At 34.8% G+C, this 26,234-nt stretch overlaps 1 protein-coding gene and 1 pseudogene across 1 annotated transcript; both read left to right on the top strand.

Moving 5' to 3' along the window:
- The first annotated feature begins 9,502 nt into the window (after nucleotides 1-9,502).
- Nucleotides 9,503-13,199, top strand: LOC132177118 (wall-associated receptor kinase-like 10). Its single transcript, XM_088517423.1, has 3 exons — nucleotides 9,503-10,400; nucleotides 11,346-11,459; nucleotides 12,022-13,199. The coding sequence occupies exons 1-3, from the start codon at nucleotides 9,509-9,511 to the stop codon at nucleotides 13,197-13,199; spliced, it is 2,184 nt and encodes a 727-aa protein (XP_088373549.1). The 5' UTR covers nucleotides 9,503-9,508.
- Nucleotides 13,200-22,578: 9,379 nt separating this feature from the next.
- On the top strand, nucleotides 22,579-23,475 carry LOC148587967 (wall-associated receptor kinase-like 9 pseudogene; annotated as a pseudogene).
- The last annotated feature ends 2,759 nt before the right edge of the window (nucleotides 23,476-26,234 follow it).

The raw sequence follows: 26,234 nt of genomic DNA, 5'->3' as shown, positions 1-26,234 counted from the left end.
CTGGAGATGAATGGCTAAAGAACCTATTGGTTAATTTATTTAATTTGCCTTTATATGCTAACATAGCTGGATCTATGTGTTTATTGTGATCGTCAAGCTGCCAAAGCTCGAGTAAAGAATTTATAATGAGAAAGTGCACAATATTGTGAGGCAGCTTATTGAAACTGATATATGTCCATGGACTTTGTGAGGTCATAAAAGAATTCTGCAGATTCTTTGACCATGCCACTAACAAGAAGGCCAGTGAGAGAAGCATCGAGGGGGATAGGACTGATACCCAAATCATGACACTGTGATTGATACCCAACCTCTGTGATTGGAGATCCCATGAATGAGGTTTAATGGGAAATGAAGTTACAAGTGAAATGAGGTATGGTACTATCAATTTATGTTTATTAACTATCTTGTTGAAAAGATTAGTGATGAGTCCATCTCTATAGTGTATGACAGTACAAGATGCAGAGTGATTAAGGATGAGCTTAAAGCTCTTAATTGATCCATAGTCCCTACCTATTGGGATGGAGTGTTCCCTGCATACACTTTTGATGGATACCACATATATGAGTATGGAGGTGCTATCTTTTATGAGACTTGGGTAGGTCTCTAGAGCACTCATGAAAGTCATTTTATGGTGTAATAACAAAAGATACAGAGTGAGTAAGGATGAGTTTAAAACTCTTAATGGGTCCATAGTCCCTACTTGTTGAGATGAGATATTCTCTGCACACATTCTTGATGGACGCCACCTATGTGAGTGTGGAGGTGGTGCCGCCTCCTATGAGACTTTGGCAAGTCTCTAGAGTACTCATGAAGCCTAGAGGCGCATGGCCTGTATAAAGCGCCAACCCGCTATAGAACAACCCAATTTTCTTTATTTGATTTGATTTGACTTTTTGTTTTTTTATTTGATTTAATTTTTTGTTTTTGGAAAAAGTTATGTGGGTGATAAGTTTGATTAACTTGTGGATTTGGTTAAAAGAGTCTAACTCTACTACGATTCATTAAGTTTCTACTTATTTATCCTAAGTGCGGTTAAAACCTTCGGGTACCACATCGATGCATGCTTTCAATCTCCTTCTATTTTAATGTTTGTAACATGTAGGGGATTGTTGTGATGTTACAAATTAACATACTTTTATTTTTTAACTAATGGTCATACTATTTTTTATGGTTTCTAATATTCAAACCTTTATTACTATTTATTAGAGACATTCATGAGCTTTATATTTTTTACCGTTATATTTTATTACTTGAAATTCAAGCATCTTCATGAGTTTTAATGAAAATGAAATATCATCTTTAACATTCCTTTTCGTTTGTATCCGTTGGTCATTAAGAATTTCATGGGTTTTAATTCTTTACTTGTTTTGACCGTTAGTCTTTAAATATGATTTATGGCTTTTGCTCATTAAGAAAAGTTTTACAGTTATCAACTATTTGGTCATGGAATATTTTAATGCTTCTAAGTTCTAACCGGTTGTGACCTTTTATATATATATATATATATATATATATATATATATACTAATACATTGAAGGTAAGAAAAGGGATATGAGAGATAGGAGAAAAAATCACTTCTTTTCTATCTAAGGCGAAGGTTGTATAGAATGTTGCAAAACACTTGTTTTATGGCATAAAGCCATATGCTATATTATTGGTTATTTTTTATTTTTTTTTATTTTTTTTTTCTACAAATAATATTCCGAAGTCCTTCACCAACTTTGATAATTGGGTTATTCTATTATTCTTCATTATTTAGAAGTGTGTCCTTAACGAAGGTAGATACTATAGTCTAATTCTGGGAGGTTACGTGTCAAAGGATCTGATTGTACCGAGTTATACACTCTGGGAGGCACAAATCAACCTTTAAAGACAACGCTCTTGTGTGATTCTATAGCATTGTGAGATCTTTCCATACTCTACTCTTCATCTCTTTTATTTTATTTATTTTATTGTTAATTTTCATATTGTAATTATTTTATATCAATGAAAATTTGTGCACCATCCAAAATTATTTCTAACAATATGGTAGCTATATATTTATGAAGACACAGTCGTCGTGGCTAGCTAATAGCAACAACACAACTAGCTAGCTCACGATGGAGGTGGTTTTTGACTATGACCATCAAATCAAGTGGCAATATCGAGGACTTGCGGTCGTAAAGGGCCATAAGTCATTGTCTATGACCATGTTGCATGTATATGGTCGAAGAAGAGGATAATCTTTTTTCGACAGCATAATCTGTTTGCGAAATTGCGAAGAAGCGAAGGTGGGCGCTTTCCATGGATGACTGACATGGGAATCTAATCAATAAAGATTTACCCTACGAAGACGTTTCGGGTGAACTTTCAAACCGTTGACCCTACTTTCTTGAAAATTAAAAGTATAGGAGTTTAAATTGAAAGTTTAAAAATTTAGGAATTTGTTGAATTTGGTAATTTAAAAGTTTAAAGTAAAGTTTTCGCTTAGATTTATTATTGAACCCTATAAATTTAATAATGAATTGAAAAAATAAATAAATAAGAAATTAAAAATAAGATTTCTAATAGTACTAGGGAATTGTCTAAAATTTTACCAAATGAGGTCGAGTGTTTTTTTTTTTTTTTTTTTAGATTGAAGTTGACGAAGACTTGGAGATTAGAAGTTTTCGTCAATCAATGCAATGACTTTTAGGCTTTTTGTGTGTTTGCGAAATTGCGAAGAAGCTAGCGGAGGTGGGCGCTTTCCATGGATGACTGACATGGGAATCTAATCAATAAAGATTTTACCCTGCTAAGACGTTCCGGGTCCACCAGCCTCAATAATTTTTCCACTTACGAACTCCATCTGACCTCCCTGCAGTGATCTTCACTGTTCACCCTACTTTCTTCGCAATTCCGCTTCACATTGTGAATGGCAATTGAGCAGTATCCGCTAGATTAATTCTATAAGGTCTCTCATTTTCTTACCTTAAACATGCCGATATTATAATATCGAGTAATGCTATAAGTCTTTTTAGAACTCTCTTGGAGCATCTCAAATGTGATATGACTTTTAAAATAATCAATAGATCAAAGTTCAATAAATCGCATTTTAAATTCAACGATAATTTTAAAAGTTACATCACATTTGGGCAGACTTTAGGATGACTATAGGAGAACTTACAACATTACTCTATAGTATCCGCTAGATTAATTCTAAGTTAACTAATGAAGGCTTTTACGTAAATAGACAAAAACAATTGAGTAATTTGAAGAAATATTTAGGAAATTAAATAAATAGAGTTTGAGTTTGAGTTGATACTTACTAGGATTTATATACCTTGACTCAGGTCTTTATAGAACTTTATAGAGTTCATATTCTTAGCATAAGTGGATACATCTAAAATTCTCTTAATTATTTTAAATTTTAAATACTATAGTATTATGTTTAAATTTTAAAACAAAACAAATGTCACGTGCGACACTGTGCTAGGTTTCCATCCAAAGAGGCAGAAAAAGTTGGCAGATATCTTTTTGCCATATGTAGTTAGATACTTTGATAAGGTTCATCGTCACTTTTTTAACATTAGATGCCAAAATAGAAAATAATGTATACTTTGAAAGAGTGAAGCGTATTTTTTCCAGAAAAAAATAAAAATAAAAAAATCATGCATTTACATGTTAGTATGTTACGAACATCACGATATTCCAACATTTCATTCAATTTTTCAACGAACTCATCAATAGTTTGTCCCCAGCAATTCTTGAAAAGAAAGGACTGTTCTAATTTTTTCCACAAGCTCACCAATAGTATGTTCCCAGCATTTAGTGAAAAGAAGGACCATTCTAATTGGACTGAGCCAAGTTGACTTCCAAGTTTGTCCCCAGCAATTATTGAAAAGAAAGGACTGTTCTAATTTTTCCACAAGCTCATCAATAGTATGTTCCCAGCATTTAGTGAAAAGAAGGACCATTCTAATTGGACTGAGCCAAGTTGACTTCCAAGTCTCCCCTCAAGTTTTGGGGATTATGATTCTTGCATTTATTTTAAGAAAATTGTAGATTTTCAAATTATATAATTTAGACTGTTTTTAAGTATTAACCCGCTTTGAAAACGCTACCTATTAAAAAAGTGGCATGTTATCATGAAGGCAGCTAACAAAATTTTTCCTCCCAAAAGCCTTATTCTTCACTTTTATAAAGACACTTATTCTTCATGAAATAAAAAGACAATTTTTGATTTTTTTTTTAATAATATAAAAGGCAAGAATCTGATAAAAATATACTTAATTCTCAATTGTAACATTCCACATTTTATATATACAAGTGGTTAACAGTTTTTCCTAATAGCATTCAAAGGCGGTTAGGGTTATTAACCGCCTGCATTTTCACCTCTAATTATGGTGGCCCTTTCCTTAGTGTTTTGGTTAAAGAATTGTGGGACCCAATCTATTTCAATCCATTTTCGGTTTTATTTGTAGTTTTTAATTCTAGGTAGCCTACTTATGCCCTACTTGTGTCATACTAAGAATGATGTGGCTATTGAAATTACTATTGGACTTGTGATTGATCATTATTGAATTTTGATCAAATGGTAATTTTAATAGTCACATCATTCTTAGTAAGACACAAGTATGACACAAATAGACTACCTAAAATTGGTCTTTTATTTCTTGCATTGTATTTAATTACTGTTTTTGAGGTGTTTGTTGGGGTTTGCCACTCAACAAAAGATAATTGTAAAAGAAATTAAAGACAAAGCAAAATAAAGAATATAAGAAACAAGGATTTACATGGTTTGATTTATTACTTACGTCTACTAGATAAAAGACCAAATTGCTACATTTTACTCTTAGGCCTCGTTTGGTTCGCTGAATGTCTAGTCCATTGGAAAATGATTAGCTACTACTTGGAATAGAAGAATGTGAAATAGATTAGCTATTCATATTCATTTGTTTGGTTGTAACGTTGGAATAGACTAGCTAATTTTATTCCTTCGTTTGGTACAATGCAATATGTTGGCGAATGGAATCATATTGTGATCAAATTTCCTAAAATACCCTTATAATACAAATACAATTTATATTATTAAGGACTTTCATTCATTCTTTTTTTAAAAAAATAAATAAATAAAAAATAAAATAAAAATAAACAACTTTACTATAATTTCTTTTTTTTTTTTTTGCAATTATGCTACAAAATTATTTATAGAAAAAAAATATAGTTGGAGAAAACAAAATCAAATTCAATCTTGAAATCAAAAAAATATAGTTGGAGAATATACAAAGAATAAAAAAAAATAAAAAAAATAAAACAGATTATATATGTATTTTATAAAAAACCTTGCAAATTTTGTTTCTCCATCAAAGAAAAAAAAAACTGAGAAAAAAGAGATACGAAGAAACAGAATTAAAAATAATAATAATTATAAAAAAATAATAAAAAAAAAAAAAAAAAAAAAAGGCACAAAGAAGGGAGACGGCATAGAGAAAAAAAAAATTCGTTTGCACTTGCAGAAAAACTATACCAAAAAAATCAGAGAGAAAATAGAAAGACAGATAGAAAAAGAGAGAGAACGAAATATAGAGACGGAGAAAAGAGAAATGGAAATATATATAGAGAGAGAGAGAGAGAGAGGGAGGGAGAGAGAGATAGAAGAATCAGAGAGAGAGAGAACGAAATTTAACCTCACAAGTGAGGTTTTTTGTGGCAATTTAATCTCACAGGAAATGATTAGATAAGCCACTCATTTTTTAGTGGCTTAGCTAACTCTGCGTGTATGTGATTAGTAATCATATGAAAATAGACCAATAATAGAGTCTTACCAAACAAAGAACTAGCTATACCTAGTGTTAATTAGTCCAATCCAAAGGTTTATCCTGCAAACCAAACGAGGCCTTATTCTTTGATATTGTTACAATACAAACGATTCATATTTATAGAAATTTGGGGATAGATAATCTAATTTGATTATCATCAAATTTAATTACAATTAAATCAATTAGATTTAATTATCATCGTATGTGATTACGAGAAAGTACAATTAATTACAATCAAATCCCATAATATATTCTAAAAACGTAATGGTTAAATTGCTCAAAAAAAAAAAAAAAAACCAAATCCTCTTTCACTTTTTTTTTTTTTTTAATTGAAAACAACAAAACAAGAAGCAGAGCACGTACGATTTTATGGTCAACCAGTTTGAGTCTAAAAAGTAATTAATAATGCATGCCTAAAGAAAACGACTTGACTTGAAAAAGACAAAGAAAGCAAACAAAGAAGAAAATAAAAGAATATACGAACAACGGAGTATGGCAATAGAAAATTAGTTTTACAGGAGCAAAAACGTTTTATAGATGATTATATATAATTGGCTGATCTAATGATAATAATACATTTAGGCTTAATTTAGTTAGCATTAAATTTGAGTTTAAACATGTAATCACTTGGGACGATCAGTTGCTGCTCTCTATACTCTGATCTACCATGCGTTAAAGTTCATACCATATGCTGAACTTAATTAGGACTTAGAAACTCTGCTTAATTCAATCATGACTATTCGTCAAACTTTCAAAGTTACTAGATATTTTTGTTTTTCTCTCCTTAATTAATGTTCTTGATATTTAATCTGCTCCTTTTAAAGTCTGATTCAATCGTTAAACATTCCAGAGCTAGGGGTGCATTGTAGCCATGCAACCTATAAACCTTAATTTCCACCATTCACAATATTGGTAACCCAAAATTTTGCAACACTCCAAGAATATGCTTCTAATGTTGCTATTGGAGGGGTCTTGATCAGGAGGTTTAATCTAAAAAAGAAAATGGATGAATGGCCTAGATCATCAACTTCATTGGCTGTTTGATCTTAGTCAAACTTGCAAAAAATCAGTCGAAATCACTCGAAAATGAAAGTAAGTGTGGGGCTTCATCTTATTCGGCTTTGTTACGAAATTTTAAGGGTGGTATATATCTGCATGAGGCTTTCTAGTAATTGATTGTTACGGATATATAAGACGCGCCCATAAAGTCACAATTGTTCATTTTCCTGGTAATTTATGAGAGTTCAGTCATGGCTGCTACTTTCATGCACAGCCAGCACGAGCTAGTCCAGACAAAGACGTGCAACTTGGTCTTCTTGGCAACTTCCATAGAATATTCATGATCGAATATTCCTCAAACTTTCAAATTTACTAGATATTTTCTTCTTCTTTTTTTCTCCTTAATTAATGTTCTTAATTGATATATAATCTGCTTCTTTTAAAGTCTGATTCGTCAAACATTCCAGAGCTAGGGGTGCATTGTAGCCATGCAACCTATAAACCTTAATTTCCACCATTCACAATATTGGTAACCCAAAATTTTGCAACACGGCAAGAATATGCTTTTAGTGTTGCTATTGGAGGGGTCTATAAGATAATAAGACGTGCCCAAAAAGTCACAATTGTGGACCACCCATATGGGATCGTTTTCCTGGTAATTTATGAGAGTTCAATCATGATTCATGGCTGCTAACCTGCTACATACGTTCAAGTACAGCAAGCACAAACTAGTCCAGATCGACAAAGACAACTTGGTCTTGTTGGCAACTTCCATAGAATTTTCTTGGCGACTTTTAGAAGGAAGATAATTAATGGCGTTATAAAAAGCGGGGCTTGGGCTTTGCCACCCAACAAAAGATAATTGTAAAAGAAATTAAAGACAAAGCAAAATAAAGAATATAAGAAACAAGGATTTACATGGTTTGATTTAGTACTTACGTCTACAAGATAAATGACCAAATTGCTACATTTTACTCTTATTCTTTGATATTGTTACAATATAAAAGATTTATAATTATAAAAAATTGGGGGTAGATAAACTAATTTGATTATCGTCAAATCTAATTACAATCGAATCAATTAGATTTAATTATCATAAAATCTGATTATGAATAATTATGATTAATTATAATCAAATCCCCTAATATATTCTAAAAACATAATGGTTAAATTGCTCAAAAAAAAAAAAAAAAAAAAAAGCTGCAAAGAAAAATCAAATCTTCTTTCACATTTTTTTTTATTATTGAAAACTACAAAACAAGAAGCAGAGCACGATTTTATGGTCAACCAGTTTGAGTCTGAAAAGTAATTAATAATGCATGCCTACCGTCTGCTTTACGTTCTACTCCTTTCTAGCTAGATTAGAAAACGACTTGATTTGAAAAAGACAAAGAAAGCAAACGAATAAGAAAATAAAAGAATATACGAACAACGGAGTATGGCAATAGAAAATTAGTTTTACAGGAGCAAAAACGTTTTATAGATGATTATATATCATTGGCTGATCTATTGACAATAATACATTCAGGCTTAATTTAGTTAGCATTAAATTTGAGTTCATACATGTAATCACTTGGGACGATCATTTGCTGCTCTCTATACTCTGATCTACCATGCGTTAAAGTTCATACCATATGCTGAACTTAATTAGGACTTAGAAACTCTGCTTAATTCAATCATGAATATTCCTCAAACTTTCAAAGTTACTAGATATTTTTGTTTTTCTCTCCTTAATTAATGTTCTTGATATTTAATCTGCTTCTTTTAAAGTCTGATTCGATCGTCAAACATTCCAGAGCTAGGGGTGCATTCCAAAACGCCAAAATGGGTCAAAAAAATTTTGTTAGCGCGTCCAACTTCAAACCGGGTCGAATGCAAACTAGGACGGATACAAATCATGCTCCATATAGCCTAACATAATTCAATCTTGATATTGGATGAATGGCCTAGATCATCAACTTGGCTGTACTTGATATTTGGCAAACTTGAGAAAATCAGTTGAAATTAATGATCACTCGGAAATGAAACTGCACACTCTAGTCTATGTGGAGAACACGGAAAAGTTAACAGAAGACAAGTCAGAAGTTAGCGCACTGGGGCCTTCTAATTGATTGTTACCAAATTTTAAGGGTGGTATCCTCATGCATGAGACCTTCTAGTAATTGATTGTTTAAAGCGGATCCGGATTCTCTCCAATTGGAGAGAAATTGGAGATTCTTTAATTGTTAATCGTGACCTTTCATTTTAAATCTAATGGTCTATAAAAGCATTTAAACCTCGGTAAAGCAAATGCCAGAATTTAATGTTTCGGTTATACAAAAGCAGCTGACAGTTAAAAGACCATTGAATTTAAAATAAAAGGTCGCGATTAACAATTAAAAAATCTTCAATTTCTCCTCAATTGAAGGAGATCTCAATCCTTTTAAAGCGTGTTGCGGATATATAAGAGTCACGCGCCCAAAAAAGTCACAATTGTGTGGGCCATCCATATGGGATCATTTTCCTAGCTAGTAATTTAATTATGAGAGGTCAGTCATGGTTGCTAGCTAGCTAGGTTCATGAACTTGGTATAAGTCTTGTTGGCAACTTCCATACAATTTCTTGGCGACTTTGAGAAAAGGACGATGATATTGCATGGCTTTAATTATAAAAAACGGGGTTTGGGCTTTGCTGCTTCACATGCACGCCAAGTCATCAAAATCCTAGAAAGAAAGAGAGAGAGAGAGAGATGGGGGTGCAAATGGTATTTCAGATCATTTTGTTATTGTGTTCCATTTATGCAATATTTGTACAAGCAGCGGATTTAGCAATTAATAGTTCATGTAAAGAACGCTGTGGGAATGTTAGCATTCCATACCCTTTTGGAATAGGAGCTGGTTGCTACCTTGATCACTGGTTTGAAGTAGTTTGCAATAATAACGACTCTCGGTTTCCCAAACCTGTTTTGAAGAAGCTCGACTTGGAGGTGCTCAACATTTCATTAGAAACTTATGCAGCAGGAGGCAGGAGTACAGTTATCGTCAATTATCCGACACTTTCTATTTGTAATAATGATTCAAATAGCACAGAAAATATGAAGTTAGAAAACAGCCCTTTCATCTTCTCCCAGTACGAAAACATATTCGTCGCCATGGGTTGCGACAACTTTGCCAGAATGACGACCTCAGACGGTTCAGTTATTGGGTGCAGGTCAATTTGTGATACGAGTAAAGTGATCATAAATAATACTACTAGTTGCCATGGCTATAACTGCTGCCAAACCACAATTGCCTCAAATCTCAATACCTTCAATACATCTATAGAACCAATAAATACCAAGGAGCCTATCATCGAAGGATGCAAGTATGCATTCTTGGCAGAAGAAAAGTGGTTCAAGACCGCATACCCATTCTCAAATATGTCGACGGACGCTCCTGTGGTGTTGGATTGGGGGATTCCAAATAATTCATTAACCATCCCCCTTCCACTGGCCAATTGGCTCAATTATGGTTGGAACCGCGCCCTCGAGTACTCTTGTTATAATAGTTTTATTTCAGCGAGTAACCCAAATAGCTCAAGTGTTTCATGTTATTGCTGGAGAGGCTTTGAAGGAAATCCCTATCTTCCTGGAGGATGTAAAGGTAATTAAAGTTTTTGTAGCACTTTATTTATCTCTTTAATTCTTATTTTCCTTTTCGTTTGTGTGTTAATTAATTATATAGTTCTATGAATTAAATTTGCAACACTTGTATGATAATTGTATCATAGGCTAGATTTGTTAGAATATATTAGCTAGGATATAAAGATTCACAACGTGCTCAAATTAACACCATGCATCGATCACAGCAACGTCAGTACTACATACACGTGCCTTATGCCATGAAAAATTTACAGGTGTGGCCATGAATATGATCCTGAAAATAAATTAAAAAAAACACACAATTTTCATAAAATTTGATGATCTAATAAAATTTCATTTTGGTAGATCATTTGTGAGAAATTTAGTTTGACAAAGTGAAAGCTTTATACTTCATTAATTTGTAAACTTTTAATTTGTAGCCAAAAATCACGTTTCCTCATATGAATGTTAATTAATGTCCCAGTTATAATATATAGTAATTTGCATGATTAAATTTATTACTTTTATTAATTTTTTATTTTATGATAACTAATAATGTGTTACTTAGACCTTGCTTTGTCCATGCATGTTTGGTGTTTAATACCAAAATGAGGTTGTTTTGGATTACAGGATTAGATATACGTTATGTTCCATTGTTTTCAAAAATAATGTAAAATTAATATATTTTCAAAACACTAGGACTTAAAAAGAAAAATTAAAACAAGCCCCTGGCCTAAATTATTTCAGAATTGTTTAAAATTAGCCCTAATCGAGACTAAAAGAAGGTAGTTAAAAAAGAGAGAGAGAGAGACTAAAATGGGCGCAAAAAGCACATAGGTCATAAAAATTATCATAATATTAATTGAAATGATTGAATTTATTTATTCTATGCTTTTAAGATAATTGATTTGAAGTTTGGTACATATATATATCAGATACTAACCGTGTTTGTCTCGTTACATGTCAGATACTAACGAATGCGAGGACCCAAAGAACCGTTGTTTCAATAATGGAAATTGTGTAAATACTTACGGGGATTACATATGTTACAGTAAGAAACCTCGACTTATGCTCGTGATAGGTATGTTTACTCATATCAAACTATTGAAATTAATGAAGGCTTCTCATTTTATTTTTCTTTTGAAAAAGTGAGCCAAAAAACCACCCACACATTATAAATATAAATCTCATATTTTGACTGATTTTCTTTCACTTTCCTTCTTTCAATTGGTCCCACTTGTTTTGGGTGTACACTCTTTTAGGAGATCGAATTGCAATATATTATGCTTTTTGAAATCATTTCCTCTAAGTTTTTTTTTCTTTATTTTTTTAATATTCAAAATAGATGACGGTTAATTTAAAATAATTGTTACAATATTTTTTTAAATTGTAGGTATGGGAGTCTAATGCAAACCTTTAAACCTTTGTGTGTTTAATCATTTTCCTCCCTCAATAGCCCATTTTTTACCATCTCCTTCTTTCGGAATACTTCAATAGTCAAAATATGTTAACATATTTTTTGTTACATGCTGCTTGTCAGGCTAATTCCTAGCTTATGTCTAAAGTCAATGTTCTCAATCAAATCTATTGCTACAGCCTTTTACTGCAATGATCAATCTTTCATGTTACATTGTGTTAAGCAGGTCTTATCAGTGGCGGTCTTGGGTTATTGGTTATGCTTGTTGGTGGATGGTGGTCCTACAAATTGATAAAGAAAAGGAGGATGATTAAGCAAAAGAACATGTTCTTCAAACGAAATGGTGGTCTATTGTTAAAACAACAATTATCTTCACATGAAACCAATGTTGAGAACACCAAATTGTTTAATTCAAAAGATTTGGAGAAGGCTACTGACCGTTTTAATGTGAATAGAATACTTGGCCAAGGAGGACAAGGTACTGTTTACAAAGGTATGTTGCCGGATGGAAGAATCGTTGCTGTGAAAAAGTCCAGAATAATTGATGAAGGAAAACTTGAAGAATTCATTAATGAAGTTGTCATTCTTTCACAAATTAACCACAGGAATGTGGTTAAGCTGATTGGCTGTTGTTTGGAGACTGAAGTTCCTCTTCTAGTTTATGAATACATTCCTAATGGAACGCTTTTCCAATATGTTAATGGCCAAATTGAGGAGTTTCCACTAACATGGGATATGCGCTTACGAATTGCAACAGAAGTTGCAGGAGCTCTTTTCTACTTACACTCAGCAGCTTCCATGCCCATTTACCATCGGGATATTAAGTCTACAAACATACTCTTAGATGATAAATACAGAGCTAAAGTAGCTGACTTTGGGACTTCAAGATCCATCACTGTTGATCAAACTCACTTAACAACCCTAGTGCATGGCACTTTTGGATACTTGGACCCTGAGTATTTCCAGTCAAGCCAATTTACAGAAAAGAGTGATGTTTATAGTTTCGGTGTTGTCCTTGCTGAGCTGTTAACTGGCGAAAAAGCAATCTCTTCAACAAGGACGCAAGAATCCAAAAGTTTAGCCACATATTTCATTCAATCCATGGAGGAGAACAATTTGTTTGATGTTCTTGATAGTCAAGTTTTGAAGGAAGGTAAAAAAGAAGAGGTCATTGCGGTCGCGAACCTTGCAAAAAGGTGCTTGTACTTAAACGGGAAGAAACGGCCTACGATGAAAGAAGTCGCAAAGGAGTTGGAGGCAGTTCAAATGTTGCAAAAAGCTCATAACCTTCAACAAGACTATGAAGAGCTTGAATATGTTGAGCCATGGGATGTTGTTCCATCATCAACAATGTCAACCTCATCCGGAGACGTCCAACCATTATTATCTTCTCAATCTGTATGAATCAGTATTTATTTGATGTTGTTAAAATAAACTAAAGAATATAAGGATGAAACTGAATACTATATTTCTGTGTGTTTTGAACTGTATACAAAGAGGCCTATTTATAGTTGAATAAGGCCAGATAAACTTGGAAATACAATCACGGAATTAATGTACAATATTGCAAAATAATATCAATTTATATATACAGGGAAAATATATCAAATCAACAATTATGGTGAATATCAAAATATATTTAGAATATATTCTAACATCCCCCCTCAAACTCAAAGTGGTAATGTAGATGCCAACTTGAATTTGGAAACAAGATCACGAAACCGTCCAGGTGGATGTGCTTTGGTGAACACATCAGCCAACTGATCAGCAGAAGCAATAGGACAGAGACGGAGAGTCCCCTGCAAAAGATGATGACGCACAAAATGACAGTCGATCTTAATGTGTTTAGTATGTTCATGAAATACATCATTATGCGCAATTTGAATCGCACTTCGATTGTCACAAAAGATAGGAGAACTAAAGGTCTGAGAAACACCCATATCATGTAGAAGCCAACGGAGCTAGAGGAGCTTAGAAGTGGTGTCAGCAAGAGCACGATACTCAGCTTTGGTGCTAGAACGGGCAACAACAGATTGTTTCTTGCTACGCCAAGAGATGAGAGAATCACCAAGTAAGAAACAATAACCCGTGGTGGAACGACGATCAGTGGGATCACCTTCCCAATCAGCATCTGAATATACATGTAAGTTTAATAATGAGTGAGAAGAGAAATGCAAACCATGAAACAAGGTGCCCTTCACGTAGCGAAGGATTCGAAGAACAGCCGTATAATGAACTGAGCGTGGCGCGGTCATAAACTGACTAATAAGATGGACTACATAGGCAAGATCCGGTCATGTCACAATAAGATAGATGAGACTTCCTAATAAGCACTGAATGTTGCACATTCAAACCCCTTAATTTGCATATATTAATTCCTTAGCATTGTTATTTGTTTGATTTTATTTTGTTTTTGAGTTTTTAGGTGTTTAATAAAGATACAAGAAAATCATTGACTTTGGGCTGAAAATGCAGTTACTGTAACGGATTCACTGTAGCAAGTACTGTAGCGATACTGTAGCAATTTACTGTAGCACGTTACTGTAGCTACAGTGCGCTCGAGCGCACACGGGCAGCAGAGACAAAAATGAGTCCAAAATTGAGAAGGAAAGTTTTCCTAGGTCTTCCAATGGAACTGGGAGACTGACTTCCGATTTTCTCAGGGTTTCTAGGATTTTTAGGGTTCTCCTAATCCCTATAAATAGGGCTCTAAACATTGTAAACAGAAACATCGCTTTCTAGAGTAAAATTCAGTAAAATTGTCTTTGGAGCTTAGAAGATCATGAGGAGCTAAACCTGTGGGGTGTTGATGTAACACTTTCCAAGCACAGTGATTTGATTGTATTTAATTTCTACTTTTTCAATTTATGCATGTTGATTGTATAACTCTGAGGATTGCTTCAATTGATTTCTGTTCTTCATATTAATTGCAATTGTTCTTTAATTCAAAATCAATTTTTGTGAAATTCTTCTCTTGTCTTAGGAAGTATTTTACTTTTGTTGATCTCAAATCATTCTTGTTTTCTGTGATGATGAGTATGATGGTTATACAATGGGTTTAATTGACATATGATCAATAGGATTTGATAGGCCATGCCTAGGGAAGACGGATTCTATTACACCATAGTTTAGTGTAATTTATGTAGACAATCAGTGCCAACCGAAGATGGGTTATACTTATTCATTGATTATATGTATCCTGTTAAAGAATTTGATCATTTATACCTAGGGAAGACGGATCGTACCGCATCTTAGTGGTTGGGTGGACGATCCGTGCCAACCGAAGATAGATTATGCTTATTCTTTAATAAGGTAGTTTCTTGTTTATTTAAAACATGCATAGAATGAATTTCTGGGATTAATTATGATTAAGCATTATTGTGCGGATAGAGGTGAAGTCAATACCCTACACTCTCTCTCTTATTTTAAATCTCTTTTATTTTCATGCACTTTAGTTTTAAAGAAAATCAAATCAAATATCTTTTTCATTAAGTTAATTTTAATCTTTCGAATTTGATAACAAAAGCCCTGCAGTCCTTAAGGTTCGACACCCTCTCTATAGCCGTATCCTACAAAGATTCGTCTTATTGCAAGTGGTTATTTTTATAATTGATATTTTTGGTTACAAAAATACCACAATCAATTTTTGGCGCCGTTGCCGGAGACTGCTTAACGGTTTTATTGTCAAATTTTAAGGATTAATTTTAGCTTAATAATCTAATTTCCTGCTTTCCGTAGCTAACTTTAATTCTGTTTTTGTGTTTTATTTATTTTTTTATATTTTAGAATTCTCAAACAGGTCCGTAGCAGCCCATCTCTATGTCTCCGATCGAGCGCACGTACGCACTCCACCTTCTGCGCTCGATCCCTCCACACCTATGCTCGCACCCATCGACGGTAGTACGCTCGAGCGTACCCTGCCGTGCGATCGAGCACATTAGCAGTAGTCGGCATCCAAATTTCCAACGCACCTAAGGGCCGTTTGTGAGTTTTTATTTTTCTGTTATTATTTTATGTTAATTCTATTAGTTTAGTTCATGTGGGGAGGCATTCCAACACCCCATGGACCATGTTCATATTGCTATAGTCCTTATCATCATGTTAGAGATTGTCCTACTGCGGGACAATTTTCTAATTATTCTTATGAGCATATGAATAGACCGTTCTCTAGACCGGGAAATTGCCATTATTCTGATTCCTATAGCCCGGCATGGAGCAACCAGTCTAGTCTTTCGTGGCAAGCTTAAGCTCCTGGAAATTATGCTCCACAACGTCATGAACTGTACCATCAACCATATTCGCAGTTCAATGATCAATCATATTCCCCTCAATATCAAGCAACTCTACTGCAGAAATACCAAATCGAACCACCTCCTCTGATGGGTCCTGACTGTCAAGAAAAAAGGTCAGCTTCTCAAGAAAATTTTTTAGAAAAGATGTCGAAACTTGTGAGCGAGGTGAGTCAGGCTGTTCAGGAGATGGTGAACTCTCAATCCATTGCCAAGATAGAAGCTCACGAAGAGGAGCCATCACCCATCTATTGTCCTCCACAACAACAATATCAAGAGGAGCCATCTCCCATCTATTGGCTTTCACAACAACAACACCAAGAGGAGCCACCTCCGTTGTTAGATGCTGACTTTCAAAATACGGTGTTGAAGATTCTCAGTGAAGGAGACGAATCAGATTGTGAAGTCTCAACAGGAACTTTATACCCCTCAATTCTTCGTCAAGATAGACACCAAGATGGAAGCTCACGTTGAACAAATCATCAACCACCTCAATAGGATGGAAGAAGAAGAGTTTCAAAGTCTGCGGTGGCCAATCCTGATGGACACTACATGGACTAAGAAAGTACTTCTTGTCATGAGCAAGCTATCACCGCACTGAGGAGTGGAGAGGTGGTCAAAAACCACGTGGAAGAAAGGAAGGAGGAGCCAAAGGAGGAGCAAATTGAGGTCCCACAGGATCTACATTGGAAAAAAAACAAGGAAGCGAGCACTAAGGCTTCTTCACCATCACCTCTTATTCCCGAGATGCCATATGAGCCTCGAGCCCCTGTTCTAGGTAATCTAAAATCTTCATTTTTAGGGACAGATGACACTATCCTGATCATTATTTCTTATGACTTACCAAGAGGCCAGGAGGGTAGTCTGTTAGGGCTGTTAGACAAGCAAAAAGAGACCATTGAGGTAGCAAAACTCCCTAAGTATTCTCCCCATTTTATTCCAATTCATGATTCCTTTTCGGATGAGAAATTGTTTGGGAATACTCAGAGGGATCTACCTCGATATGCTAACATTTGGAATTACTTATTTGTGGGTAAAATTTATTATCTTTGGTCTAAGAGAAGAAAAGATTGGTACTTCAAATTTAAACTTAAGGGTCAGAGAACACTACGTGCATCAAGGATGTGGATTCCATTGACTTGGTGGATTCCATATATTTTGACTAGATGAGTCAGTTTCATAGGATCGAGTGTAGGCCCTGTGCGCTCGACTCCTCATTCCACCAGGGACATGTGTTTTTGCATTCAAGTTTGGGGGTATGATATACCCACATCTGTTCATTCAGGTATTCCTATGCTCTTGATCTTATTCTTTATTTCTATAAATACATTGGGGATAATGTATGATTCAATTTGGGGGGTATGGAAAAACAAAACACAGTCCATTATTATTGTTATGTCATTCTTAAGCATATGGTTGAGCTTCGATTTTGGTTTGAAATTCATTGGTAGGCTTAAAATTGTGAACACATGATCATATGACTTAGGGATTTTAAGTCTTACTACTTACTTTTGGCAACATGAGATGCTTCTTGTTTCAATTTAAATCTATCTTAAGCACACTAGCACATGTCTATGAGGTATGAATTTTGAGACTAATTATGTTTGTTTTCAATGTCTTGAATTCTGTTAGGTGACATATTGGATGAATAACTTTGGCATGCTATATATGTATAAAAATAAAAAATAAAAAAAAAAGAAGTCAAGTTTGAATTTTTCGCTGAGTAACCAGACCTCTTGCCTCATTAAGCAGTGAGTGTCCGTGTCAAAAAGTGAAATTTTTGGGTTGATTAATAAAATGGCTAGTTTAGCTTTGTAGCCTTTTTTACTCGGGTTAGTAAGTCCTTAGGGGTGTCTTTACACCTAATGCCCTAAAGCCATTTGGTTTGGGAGACATTGACCTAACACTTGATACATGGGTCAACTAGAAAGCTTAAGGGAGCTAAGCATTGCAAAGCCTACAAGAAAAAAAAAAAAAAAAAAATGTATGCCTTAGTTGTTTCATTTGATATGAAGTCCAATAAATTCTGAGATGGTGGTTCATTCATATTGGAATTATTTTGAAGCCTCATGACTATGTGTTAGTTCACTTTGCACTAATTGAAATTTGTGTATCTCAATCTGCCATTTGTAAGTGATTTGACTTGTAAATTCTTTGGAATTTTGAAGATGAAGTTTATAATTTTAAACTTGCTAATAAATGAGAACCATTATTTTTGTGATGCTTTATCCTTTTGAATGACATAATGATGACAATGTTTGTGGGTATCATTCCTAGAAAACCCTCACGAGACTTCACTCGTCCTCTAGGGAATGCCTAGAGGTTTAAAAGGCTTGTTGCATACGCTAAATGCAATCGTACATCCCACGAAAGATGGACTTATCTTTTTGTTTTTCAGCTTATTTTCTATTTTGTATTGCTAAGGGACTAGCAATATGTAAGTTTGGAGGTGTGATAAGCGTTGAATGTTGCACATTCAAACCCCTTAATTTGCATATGTTAATTCCTTAACATTGTTATTCGTTTGATTTTGTTTTGTTTTTGTGTTTTCAGGTGTTTAATAAAGATACAAGAAAATCATTGACTTTGGGCTGAAAATGCAGTTACTGTAGCACGTTACTGTAGCTATAGTGCGCTCGAGCGCACACGGGCAGCAGAGACAAAAATGAGGCCGAAATTGAGAAGGAAAGTTTTTCTAGGTCTCCCAATTGGACTAGGAGACTGACCTTCGGTTTTCTCAGGGTTTCTAGGGTTTTTAGGGTTCTTCTAATCCTTATAAATAGGACTCTAAACATTATAAACAGACACACCGCTTTCTAGAGTAAAATTCTGTAAAATTGTCTTTGGAGCTTAGAAGATCATGAGCAGCTAAACCTAATTGTGGGGTGTTGATGTAACCCTTTCCAAGCACAATGGTTTGATTGTATTTAATTTCTAGTTTTTCAATTTATGCATGTTGATTGTATAACTCTGGGGATTGCTACAATTGATTTCTGTTCTTCATATTAATTGCAATTGTTCTTTAATTCAAAATCAATATTTGTGAAATTCTTTTCTTGTCTTAGAAAGTATTTTACTTTTGTTGATCTCAAATCATTCTTGTTTTCTGTGATGATGAGGATGATGGTTATACAATGGGTTTAATTGACATATGATCAATAGGATTTGATAGGCCATGCCTAAGGAAGACGAATTGTACTACACCATAGTTTAGTGTAATTTAGGTAGACAATCAGTGCCAACCGAAGATGGGTTACACTTATTCATTGATTATATGTATCCTGTTAAAGAATTTGATAATTTATACCTAGGGAAGACAAGTCGTACCGCATCTTAGTGGTTAGGTGGACGATTCGTGCCAACCGAAGATAGATTATGCTTATTCTTTAATAAGGTAGTTTCTTGTTTATTTATAACATGCATAGAATGAATTTATGGGATTAATTATGATTAACCATTGTTGTGCGGATAGAGGTGAAGTCAATACCCTACACTCTCTCTCTTATTTTAAATCTCTTTTATTTTCATGCACTTTAGTTTTAAAGAAAATCAAATCAAATATCTTTTTAATTAAGTTAATTTTAATCTTTCGAATTTGATAACAAAACCCCTGCAGTCCTTGAGGTTCGACACCCTCTCTATAGCCGTATCCTACAAAGATTCGTCCTATTGCGAGTGGTTATTTTTATAATTGATATTTTTTGTCACAAAAATACCACAATCACTTCCAACTAACTGTCGATAGAAAGTAGCATTAGAAAGTAGCTCACCATCAGTGGCACGAAGTTTGACATTTGTCTCTAGAGGGCTATCAATAATTTTGCAATCGGTAAGGCTAGCTCGTGAGAGGAGGTCTAAAGCATACTTGGCTTGAGAGAGATAGTAACCATTTGGATCGGAAGACACTTCCAATCCATGAAAGTAGTTGAGAGAACCCAAATCCTTCATCTCAAATTGTTGACTCAAAAACTGTTGAAGGTTACGAATACCAACAATATCATCTCCAGTAATAATCATATCATCAACATATAGTAAGAGGAGAATGAGACCAGCATCAGATCGCCGGATAAAAAGAGCAGAGTCATAAGAGCTAAAAACAAACCCAATTTGCGCAATAGTGGAACTGAATTTTGCAAATCAAGCCCGTGAAGCCTGTTTCAGACCATACAATGCCCGGCGAAGTCGGCAAACCTTGTGCGACGGATGATCGTACCCAGGAGGAGGCTGCATATAAACTTATTCACTAAGATCACCATTGAGAATGCGTTTTTCACATCCATTTGAAAAAGATCCCAATGACGCATAGAAGCCACAGCAAGGAGGGATCGAACAAAAGTAAGGCGAGGCACCGGCGCAAAAGTCTCCTCATAATCAATACCATACTCCTGATTGAACCCCTTTGCCACAAGACGTGCCTTGTATCGCTCAATAGACCCATCAGATTTTGTCTTAATCTTGTATACCCACTTGTACCCTACTGCAGATTTGCCTTCAGGCAAATCAACTAAGTCCCAAGTATGGGTTTTGGAAAGGGCATTAAGTTCTTCACACATAGCATTCTGCCAAAGAGGGTTAGTATGAGCCTCACGGAAAGAGTGAGGTTCATGTAGAGTAGCAAGAGCAGAATAACAGTGATAATCATGAAGATGGGAAGGAAGAGAAGTTACCCGAGTAGAACGACAAGGGATAGAGGGAGCTGGCTCAAGAGTAGATGGATCAACAGGCGGGGCAGAGTCATTGGGATCGACCGTCGGAATGTCGTCTGGAGAGCTTGTCATCCCTGCATCAAGATCAGTAGTGTCGGGGAGCAAATCAAACGAGACATTAGTGAAGATAGGAGAAGAACTAGAGGGACTAGTAGGAAAAGACTGCATATCACTAAAGAACCTATGTTCCCAAAAAGTAACATGCCGCGAGATACGGAGTCGTTTGGAAATAGGATCATAACAACGATATCTTTTGTGTTCAATGTCATACCCAAGAAAACAACATAGACGAGAACGAGGTTCTAATTTTGTTCATTCATAGGGTGGAAGAAGCACGAAACAGACACAACCAAAGATGCGGAGGGATTGGTAATCAGGAGAACCATACAGGAGTTCATAGGGGGACCTATTTAAGGTAATGGTATAAACAGTAGTAAGAGCGGCTTCTACCCAAAAGTGTTCAGGAATAGAAGCAGATAGAAGCAAAGCCCTAACAGTGTCTAAGATGTGCCTGTGTTTACGTTCAGCACGACCATTTTGTTAAGAAGTATTTGGGCATGAACGATGGGGAAGAGTGTCATTTTGTTTGAGGGTGGTAAGGAATGTAGATTAACGATATTCCATGGCATTATCATAACGAAAATTTTGTATGTTTCGAGAAAATTGGGTTTGAACCATCCGTTGAAATTAAAAGTAAATTTTTGGAAGTTCAGATCGATTTTGTAAAAGATAAAGCCATGTGTATCGAGAATAATCATCCACAAAAATTACAAAACAGTGGGATCCACCCATGGTGGGAATAGGCGCAGGGCCCCATACATCAGAATGCACCAAATCAAAAGGAGTAGAAGAAACAGATGCACTATTATTAAAAGGTAAAGCACTTTGTTTTCCAAGTTGACACGCAACACAATCAAATGACTCAGACTCAACAGACCCTAACTGACCATTTGTAGCTAAAGAATGAATACGAGAAATAGATGCATGTCCTAAACGAGAGTGCCATAAACTGAGGGTGGTAGAGGGAGACCGAGATGGAGTGGCAGCTGACACAGCAGGAGGAAGATGGGGTGATGAAAGCTCAAACAGATGTCCAATCTGTTTGAGCTTCCTGTTTTATTTTTCTTTCCAAAAACTACCACCCATACACACAAGAAATCTCATATTTTGTCCCACATTGTTTTGATTGATTTTCTTCCACCTTGTTTTAATTGGTTCCACTTGTTTTGGATATACATTCTTTTAGGATAATTAATATTATATTTTGGAGAAAACTTTTAAAACACATGTTTTGAGAAAAACATTTATAGCACATTTCTCGAACAAATTTAAAGGGGTCAAAATGGGCTCCACATGGTTACATTTTCTAAAACTTATGGCACTAAGATATACTCCTATCCCTTAAAGTGCATGCTCACATCCCAATCTTTTACAATAAGTCTTGAATTCAACGTTCTCAAGACTATTGCTATAACCTTTTACTACAATGATTAATCTTTTCCTATTACATTGTGTTAAGTAGGTATTAGTAGTGGCTTTGGGCTATTAATTCTACTTGTTGGTGGATGGTGGTCCTACAAGGTGGTAAAAAAAAGGAGGAAGATTAAACTGAAGAACAAGTTCTTCAAACGAAATGGTGGTTTATTGTTAAAACAACAATTATCTTCACATAAAGCCAATGTTGAGCACACCAAATTGTTTAATTCAAAAGATTTGGAGAAGGATACTGACCATTTTAGTGTAAATAGAATACTTGGGCAGGGAGGGAAAGGCACTGTTTACAAGGGCATGTTAGCAGATGGAAGAATCGTTGTAGTGAAAAAGTCCAAGGTAATTGATGAAGGAAAACTTGGAGAATTTATTAATGAAGTTGTCATTCTTTCACAAATTAATCACATGAATGTGGTTAAGCTAATTGGTTGTTGTTTGGAGACAAAAGTTCCTCTACTACTTTATGAATACGTTCCTAACAGAACTCTTTTCCAATACATTAATGGCCAAGCTGAGGAGTTTCCACTGACATGGGATATGCACTTACGAATTGCAACTGAAGTAGCAGGAGCTCTTTTCTACTTACACTCAGGAACATCCTCGCCCATTTATCTTCGGGACATTAAGTCTACAAACATACTCTTAGATGAAAAATACAGAGCTAAAGTAGCTAACTTTGGGACTTCAAAATCCATTACTGTTGATCAAACTCACTTAACCACCCTAGTGCATGGCACTTTTGGATACTTGGACCCTGAGTATTTCCAGTCAAGTCAGTTTACAGAAAATAGTGATGTTTATAGTTTCGGTGTTGTCCTTGTTGAGCTGTTAACTAGTGAAAAAGAAATCTCTTTAGCAAGGACGCAAGAATCCAGAAGTTTAGCCACATATTTCATTTAATATGTGGAGGAGAACAATTTGTTTGATGTTCTTGATAGTCGAGTTTTGAAGGAAGGTAAAAAAGAAGAGATCATTGCGGTTGCGAACCTTGCAAAAAGGTGCTTGTACTTAAACGGGAAGAAACGACCTACAAGGGAAGAAGTAGCAAAGGAGTTGGAGTCAGTTCAAGTGTTGCAAAAAGCTCATACCCTTCAACAAGATTACGAAGAGCTTGAATATGTCCAATCAGTAATGTACAAGTCATGGGATGTTGTTCCATCATCAACAATGCCAACCTCATCTGTAGATGCCTAACCATTATTACCTTCTTAATTTGCATGAATCAATGCCATTTTATAGGCTAAATAATTTTATGTTTACGTTGTAATTTCAAAAATCATTTAAGAACATGGATTAACCATATCCAATTCTAATGATAGTATAAGATAGTAGAAAGCTCCATGTTCAAGGATATAATTTTGTTGTTGGTGATACATTGAATAATCACCCTAGCACTAGACTCGCATATCACAACCACATTTATAAAATAAGCAACTCAATGATATTTTCCAAGTGGAAGGAATATGATCATCTCCGGTTAATGGCCAAGATATCTCTAGAGAGATCCTAGGACTATAAATGGGACATATGCCCCATTAATATAAATAATAATAAAATATTATTTATACTTGAAAAATAATAAAAAAATATTTTAAAAAGACTAAGGGGGTGGCCAGCCATCCCATAGGGCCAAACTAAAAATAAATAAATAAATAAATTTAATGGGGTGGCCTTTGGGGGTGGCCAGACCACCCCATGGCCAACCATCTCAAGCCACCCCCAGCTAAAATGAGGTGGTCTAGCCACCCCTTATGGCCAAGATGGGTGGCTTGCCACCTCTTATTTTTTTTATTAATTTATTATTTATTTTTTAAAAATCTGAAATAATATTTTATTAGTGGGACAAGTGTCCTATTTGTGGCTTTAGGATTTTTAAGAAGAAATCTTAGCCATGAATGGGAGAGGATCCTATTCCCAAGTGGAAACCATCCACGCTTATGGTCATTAATGAGATACCTTATTGGAATCCATGCTATCAATTTGGACCAGAAGCCTCCCTCATTAAAAGGGGTACACATGTAACGCTCCCAAAATGAATTAGCTATGGTAATTAATTGGAGGTAATTTGAAGTGCTACTTGTGGTGTTTCCAAATTAATTAACGTGATGTATTACCTATACACATATATACAAGTAAAATATAGCAAAAGTTTGTTGAGCTGTTAATTGGCAAAAAAGTGATCTCTTCAACAAAGACACAAGAAGTCCTAGACTACATATTGCATTCGATTGTTGGAAGAGAAAAATTGGTTTGAAATTTTTGAAAGAAGGCAAGAAAGAAGATATATTGCGGTCACCACCTTGCGTAAATGTGCTAACTTAAATGGGAAGAAACGGCCTACAGTGAAAGAAGTCACAATAGAGTTGAAGGCAGTTCAAATGTTGCAAAAAGCTTCTAACCTTCGGCCAAACTGTGAAGAGATTGAATATGTTTGAGCATAAATGTACTAGCCATGGGAGGATGTTCTAACATCAAAAATGTCAAACTCATATGTAGACGGCCCAACCATTATTATCTTCTCAATCAGTATGAATCAGTATTTGTTTAATGTAATATTGTAGGCTATATTGCTTTATTTAGTACCATAACCATTATTAGACCCCAATTTCACTATCCCAAGTTAGTTACCATCTTTATGGGTACACAAACAACCGATCATTGTACATAAATTTAGTAAGACTCCAACAAAATATTTAATTTGTACAAGACTTGTAGTAAATTGTACGGTACTTGCAGCAGAACTCCAACAAAATTTTACTTTTTTCAAAAATAAAAATTAAAAAATAAATATATTGAATTAAAAACAGAAGTTTCTAAAGTGTAGGCGTCCAAAGCCCATTTGCACGGCAATGATAATTACTTGAACTTGCTCTGTCTTTTTCTTCTTGTATATATCGTCACACAAAATTGGCAAGCACTCTTACTCCCACCGCCATCCAAAACTCACCCAATTTAGAACCAAGTCTAATGCAAAGTAGATCAACATCTCTTAGTAACCAGGTAAACATGTCCACACATCATGTGTTCCCCTTCATTCAACAAAACTGGCTTCTAACAATCGTATTCATCTTCGTCTTCAAGCCGTCGTCTTCATCTTTTCACAGATTTTTGTGTCCATCTCCAGGTGAGTTGTTGGGTTTCGTAGTATGACTGAAATCGCTGGAAACGTCACGACAGTACAAATTTTAAAAATATGACCATTAAAAAAAGACAAATTTTCAACGATATGATTATTATAGAAAGAATAAAGATATCATTAATGAAAATAATATTTAAATGGAATAGTAAAAGTGAATAACAAAATATTGAGCTAGATGTAGGTGATTTAGAGTTCGTTTGGGTTTGCGATTTCAAAAAGTGTGATTTAAAAATAACGATTTTAAAATATGATATTTAAAAACACAATAAAAATAAATAAATAAAAAGTGATTTTTTAATTAAATATATAGAGTAAATTTGCAAAGTAATTGGAGGCGCCCAAAAAGTCACAGTTGTGCACCATCCACAATCCACATGGGAGCATTTTCCCCTGTAATTTAGGGGAGATCAATACTGGCTGCTAGGTTCATGCACAGAAGACGAAGACAATTTTTTTCAAGAGATATTTTTTTAATGTTTTGGTTAAACCATGATTTTCATCCTTTGAGGTGAGAGTGAGACAAAAATGAAATGAGTTTTGTTACATACAGACCCTTGTCTTCTGGGCTACTTTTAAAAGGACGGTAATGGCGTTATAAAAGGCGGGGGCTTGCGCTTATAGCTGCTTCACAATCCCATCATCATCATTGAGAGAGAGAGATGGTGGTGCAAGTGCAAATGTTATTCCAGATCATTTTGTTTTTGTGTTCCATTTATGCAATATTTGTACAAGCAGCGGATTTAGCAATTAATAGTTCATGTCAAGAACGCTGTGGAAATGTTAGCATTCCATGTTATGCGTGCCTTGAAAGTTA

Source organism: Corylus avellana, chromosome 1, assembly GCF_965113065.1.
Source record: "Corylus avellana chromosome 1, dhCorAvel1.hap1.2, whole genome shotgun sequence".
NCBI lineage: Eukaryota > Viridiplantae > Streptophyta > Magnoliopsida > Fagales > Betulaceae > Corylus > Corylus avellana.
This window is presented reverse-complemented; position numbering and strand designations above follow the sequence as displayed.